Genomic DNA, 6251 nt, shown 5'->3' with positions numbered 1-6251 from the left:
TTTTTTTTTTTTTTTTTTTTTGGTAAAAGTACACATACTGTATGTTATCAAAATACTCGTTGTTCTTTCACTGTAATTTCCAAAAGGAACTATTATTTATATAAATTTACCTTCCGAGATTGCACTTTAACCAGCGTCGTCTCGAGTAGATCCACTCGATCTATAAGTTCATCTAGTGATTCCCACTGATTCGGACTTTTCAAATAACGTCTTAAAAATAAAAATACGTTATTCATGTATACCAAAAACATATATATATATTGTTCTACTAGTATAAGAATATCTATAAAATTAGATACTTACCCCAATTCCCGTTCCACTTCAGCCAATTTGATATGGCATTTTTCGATTTCATCTTCGATTTTCTAATTTTTGGAAAACTGAATGGTTAGATAAACAACAGAAAAGGCCATGCATAGAGTAATTTAACAATTTTATAGACATAAATATTTCCAATCAGGAGAAGAAAATTTATCTATTCACATGCCTTTTGTTGAATTTGATAACGAACCCCATCGTCAAGAATATCTCTGCACATATATTTTCTTTTTTAAAAAAAAAACTTAAACTAAACTACAATATACTTATAAGAAGCAAATTAACAATGGCATAATTTATACGATTTGAACTTTTAAATGTTGAAATTTATTAACCTCAAGGTTGGTCCACTACCCATCGAGTCCTTACGCATCTGAAGGATAAGCTCTTTTATAGCCTAGATTGCCCATACCAATGAAAAAAAAGAAAAAAAGAAGAATTGATTTACCATAAAGAAACAAAAGTAAACTATCTAAAAATTATCACGTTTGATTTTTACCGCAGAATCTGAGAGCCTGTATAGTGCATACGAACAGATGGACCGAGCGGTGACAATATCAGGAAGTCATGCATATGTGTAAATCAAAGAAAAAGTAAGTCTACTAGTTTATGCTCTTAGATGGATTAACAAGTTTGCCCCAAATAGAAAAGGATGGATTAACACATTAGATCCCAAAAAATAGAAGATGCGTTTAACACACAATATTGAATTCACCTTGCGATTATATGTATAGGCTGAGAATTATACTTGTCTATAATATCTTCGATGCTATAATCATTAACAATAACGATCGATGAAAATGATATCAGATTACTGACCAAAGAAAAAACGATTTAATAGTAATATGATGAAACAATAACGTATTGGAATTAGAATACCTTAGCTTGGCATCAAAGATGAAGAGTTTACCCGAAGGAGAGAAAAAAAGGAGACCAACGGCGACATCACATAGAAGTGAGAGTTCATAAGCTTTCTTTAGAAGCCCATTTTTTCTTTTCGCAAATGATATGTTTCTTTGTTGTCTATCTTCTATTTTCTTCATCTGTATTTTTACTCTGCCCATTTTTTCTTCTCCTTTTTTTTTTTGATTGTTTTGTCTTCCTTTCACAATGCTTGTTTTTCACTTAAGGTCTCAAACTCAGCATTCCTTAGTTGCGTTTATATAGTTGTATCTACTTGTAGATTTTCCATTAAATTGCCATTTACGAATTTTTATTACAATTTATTAATTAAAATAAAATCATCAACACATGGAATTTCTGAGCTCATATATTTTTTTTGCACCACATGTCATAAATGATTTAGGGGTGATTGGTTAATACATAATTGGAGATTTTTTTTATGTTATATAATTTGATTGCACATGTGTTAACTATATAATTATATTATTTGGATTATGTATTACTTTAAAATTAATGTATGAATGGTAAATATCAATTTATATATAGCAAATTATCCTTATTTAAATTAGAAAATATATTAAAAATTAAAGAATTAATTAATTTGGTATGATATTGTATAATAAATTATAGATAAAAAAAATTACATCATAAGATACCTATATTTTAGTCCGGTTTAATCCGGTTGTTGTAATCTGGCCGGTTTTGTTTTTCAAACAGTTTAGTCCGGTTTGATGTAAACAAATTGGACTCTTTGGGATTTCTGTATAGACCTACTCTGGAAATAGCCTACTGAGCATTATATTTTTATAATTGAATACCTTTTAACAAAAAAATACCTATATTTATCCCGTAATTATCTATAACATTAATATGGGAGATGAATCAAATATGGTTTGCAATTAGATAAACAATCTTTAACATTAATTTTTTTCAGTTAAAAAAAAAAAGGAAAAACATTTTGGGTCAGTAAACAGAAATAAATCTCGTGTGGACCCCACCTCTTGTAATAAGAATAGGTAAAGTGTCTCTCTCTCTTATTTTTTTTACTCAATAATAAAGAAAAAAAGCTTCGACCACAGAACGATAATGGTGGCTATGAGATCTCCGTCTTTTTTTCTCCGTCGTGTTTCTCACCGCCGATTATAAAATCATTCTTTCTACTGGCATCTCCTTGCGGGATATGGCAATCTATGTCGATTAGGTATTTCTTTTTTTCTCCCTTCTTTCGTAAATGTTTTGCTTTTAGGGTTTTGTTGGTTTGCATCTGTGATTTTGTTCTCAAGTTTTGAAATTTCGATTAGGGTTTTTTTTCAATTCGACGTATTTGAGTTTATCTGATGAAAAATTGTTGAGAATTTTTTGCTCAATTTCAAGTTTTAAATCTTTATGGAGAAAAGTGATGGTTTCGGAATTTTGTAGGGTTTATGTAAGAAGAAATAAAAAGGGTATGGAGGTGAAGGTATCGAAGCTAGATATGGATAAGGAGGAGGAGATAGTGGCATTACCCAAAGATATGCCTTGTACTAGTAACTATGAGGACCATAGTTTTCATACTTCTGTTGAAGATCATCTCACTGAGGATCCTTGTGCTGTTGCTGTTGCTAGTGATAGTGGTAATGCTTCTGTTAGAAAAGAGGTGGCAGATGAAGACGATGTTGATGTATTGGGATGGTATGATGATGACAATGAGGTTGAAGCCTCGGAATGCTATGATGATGGGACTGATTATGGGTATTCTTCGAGCTCGTTTAGTGGTACTGATTCTGAGCATGAGGGTGATGAAACTTCTTTGAATGATCAAGAAGCTGATTCCATCGTTTGTAATGATACTTCTCTTCCACTCTGGGTTAGGTAAGCAGCTCCTTCATTGATTTGGTTGCTTATTTTACTATTACTAATAATTGAACATGATCAGTTCCATCTTTGTGTTACTTGTTTGTGAAAGGACTGAAATTTTAGGAGTTACTTTACTACAACGTAGCTGCATCTTTGATTTATCTCTTTTTAAGGAAGTCTGGATAAGATTTGGTCTATATCGTGAATGGTAATGCGGTAATTATTATTCCTTTTATGACAGAAAGAGGAAGTTGACTGATCATTGGAGGAGGTTTGTACAGCCTATAATGTGGCGTTGCAAATGGATTGAACTTAAAATCAAAGAGTTTCAGAACCAAGCACAAAAGTACGACAAAGAACTGGCAGAATCTTTCCAAGCCAAGAAACTGGAGTTAGAAAATCACAAATCAGAGGAAATTGGAATAAAGGTATTGCCTTCTCTTCCATGTTATACTCAGAAAACCCGACTCAGGAAGAGGAAAAAGAGAAAGCTAGTTGAAGAGACCTCAGATGTTCCAGCCTATGCATCAAACCATAGCCTCTTCTCTTATTACGGTATGGAACAAGTTTTGGGTTCTTGCTTTTTTGGTTGTGTTTAATGTTCATCTGCCATTACTTGTCTAATAATTACCTTTTCTTTTTGGTTTTGTTTATGATCCTTTTATATAGATTGCCGGAAGTCTTTGCCCGAGATTGCTCTTAATGACAACTCCCGCAACATAGGTATGGTGTTCTGAATCTCAACTTTGGTATGAATTGTTCTGAAAATTTTGACCTTACGAAATCCTTCTATTGTGTGTGTGTCTGTGTGTGTCATGAATCGTCAGATAAACGGAGTAAGAGCGCCAAGGATGAGACACTTTTCTCTGAAGAGACACCACCTCTCGAGTTTAGAGAAGGCGATGCATACTTGGAACAGATACTTTTGAAAATTGAAGCAGCAAAGTCAGAAGCCCGTAACTTGAAGAACCGAGTAGACAAGGTTGTGAGTGAAAATCCCACTAGGTTCTCTCCGGCTAACACAGTGAATCTACTTGGATCTGCTGATGTAATCACCACCACCTCAGAACAACAAAAGCCCCTGTTGGTTATCAAAACCGAAGATGAGAAATCAATCATATCTGAAGAAAAGCCAGTGAAATCTGCTTCAGTTTCATCTCATCACGACACACCTGAAGACGACGAAACAACAGATATATTGCTCTCTGAAATCCTGGCATCAAAGCGAAGAGAAGGGAAAGCGACTGTTCCTGATAAGAAGCTACAGAAGCCTGAACAAACTTCAGTTGAGGAAGGTCCATCAAATTCAAGACCTGTAAGTTTCCGCACACTCGGTGGAACTTTGCAAAACCCTTTCAGTCTCATTCATATGCCTTTTTAACGTAATGCAGGTAACGAAAAGAATTCCCCGCAATCTTGATGGGGTGACGAAGGAAGAGACTAACCCAAAGAGAAATCGAGTTCCAAAAGAGAAGCCAAAGTCTAATGTGACGGTGGCTTCTAGGTTTAAGCTTCCCAACAGGAAGAGAAAGCGAGGTAAACGAAGGTCAGGCTCTTCTGGATTACGAAGAAGATCCTAAGATAAGGTTTGGAACATTTCAAGAAACAAATCGGATCTTGTGTTAAAAAGGTAAAGTGTGTTCATTCTAAGTTATATCCTTAAGCCTCTTAAAGTACAGAGAGATATAGAGTGGCTATCTTTTGATTCTTCATGTAAACAATTTATTCAAACTGCATGAAGTTTATGTATTTGTGACTTAAACTAAAATCAACTTTTGAACTTTGCTTCAAAAATTATATATATAGTGTAGATATTAATTACATCATCATCTACAATTTTATCTTTTTTTTTTTTTACAATTTTATCTTACCAACCATGTTTTAAATATTGTCGGTGGGCTTAACCCAAAAGTTACCGTTTTACTGTTTTGTTTTCGGTTCAAGACAAAGTAGGTTCGTTTTCTTACAAAAAGAAATTAAAATCTACAACCGAGTAAATTTTTACCAAATAAACTGTACAATTCGAAGCCTAAATCTACAATTTTAGCATTTAAAACCAATCATGCACTATACTATTTAGTATTGTTGCACTATTTCCTAAAATCATAAATGATAATATCTTCGTTAATATGTTCTCCGTTGCTATTTTCCGGTGATGATATCTTGTTCTAGAAAGAAAAAAAAGAGGAGAATTAAGAATGCAAACTTTAAAACGTTTATTTCAAATACATTCTTCTTGAGAGTTTGGCAGAGACAATGGCTAAAATGGTGACCGTAGGGACGAATATAACATCAGGTATGAGTTTGATTAATTTCAACTGAGGAACATTCTCTCCTGCTCTCTTAGCTGCCATAGCCGCCGGTGGAGATACTATTCCGGTGAGCAGAGTTACGTCATCGAGTTTACTCGGCTTCACGCTCTTTGACATGAACTCTATGAACACTTTTTTCTTCTCTTCTTCGTCTTTCGCTTCCTTCCACCTCGTGAAACAAGCCTTGTTTTATATCATTCAAAATTGTGTTAGATATTTTAGATAAATCAAAATATTAAGGTTCTTTGTCATAGAGGAGAGGTAGAGGGGACTCACCTTTATTTGCTCTGGGGTCGGGAAATCGAAGTGTCTGCCTGGTAAAGCCGAGTTGAAGTTGCTACACTCAATAGATCAAAATAGTTATGTAAAAACAGAGTTTGTAACCATTTTTTTCTAAAGACCTTGCCCATTGTTTCGACGAGTGATTAAAACGGAAATATTTTGAACAAAAAATATATAATTAATAAGTTGAGATCTTATGAGTACATTATTCTTACTTAAAGATGTCTAAAACAGCAACGTGGAAATCGTCGAAGCTGTTGATAGCTTTTTGGGTGAATTGTTTGTAGAGTGAACCCATTACCATATTCATCATCTGCGTCGGTGGTACCCCTATACGTCAACACATCGAAATCGAATTAGAAAAAGAATACGACGAAAGCGGTATTATTGTTAGGTTAAAGAATACAAATTAAGTCGTCAATTGTTTAGAATAAAGAATTGCAAAAACCTTTTCCGAGAAATCCCATTGAACCACCCATATTGTCTAGAAGTTAGTCTTTAGAAAAGAAAGAAAATGCTATGTCTATATTTGTATTGATATGTAGAATCATAGGCTTGGTTTGGTGGGTTTTGGATCTTTGCAAAGCCAAGAATATCGAA

General features: G+C 33.8%; 2 protein-coding genes and 1 long non-coding RNA gene across 3 annotated transcripts; 1 reads left to right on the top strand and 2 right to left on the bottom strand.

Annotated features, from left to right (window-relative positions):
• LOC104716383 lies at positions 488 to 889 on the bottom strand. The gene is made up of 3 exons (XR_756033.1): positions 818 to 889; positions 654 to 715; positions 488 to 530 (listed from the first exon to the last, which is right to left on the bottom strand). It is a non-coding gene; the product is annotated as an uncharacterized LOC104716383 (long non-coding RNA).
• Positions 2254 to 4856, top strand: LOC104716382. The gene is made up of 6 exons (XM_010433759.1): positions 2254 to 2422; positions 2641 to 3072; positions 3299 to 3612; positions 3727 to 3780; positions 3885 to 4372; positions 4449 to 4856. Exons 1-6 carry the CDS (start codon positions 2412 to 2414, stop codon positions 4635 to 4637), a joined length of 1488 nt encoding a protein of 495 aa, XP_010432061.1. The 5' UTR covers positions 2254 to 2411; the 3' UTR covers positions 4638 to 4856.
• On the bottom strand, positions 5240 to 6226 carry LOC104716381. The gene is made up of 4 exons (XM_010433758.1): positions 6100 to 6226; positions 5867 to 5981; positions 5646 to 5706; positions 5240 to 5552 (listed from the first exon to the last, which is right to left on the bottom strand). The coding sequence occupies exons 1-4, from the start codon at positions 6128 to 6130 to the stop codon at positions 5274 to 5276; spliced, it is 486 nt and encodes a 161-aa protein (XP_010432060.1). The 5' UTR covers positions 6131 to 6226; the 3' UTR covers positions 5240 to 5273.

This window comes from Camelina sativa, chromosome 10 (assembly GCF_000633955.1).
Source record: "Camelina sativa cultivar DH55 chromosome 10, Cs, whole genome shotgun sequence".
In the NCBI taxonomy this organism is placed as follows: Eukaryota; Viridiplantae; Streptophyta; class Magnoliopsida; order Brassicales; family Brassicaceae; genus Camelina; species Camelina sativa.
Note: the sequence above shows the minus strand (reverse complement) of the source record. Positions and strands in the feature narration are given on the sequence as shown.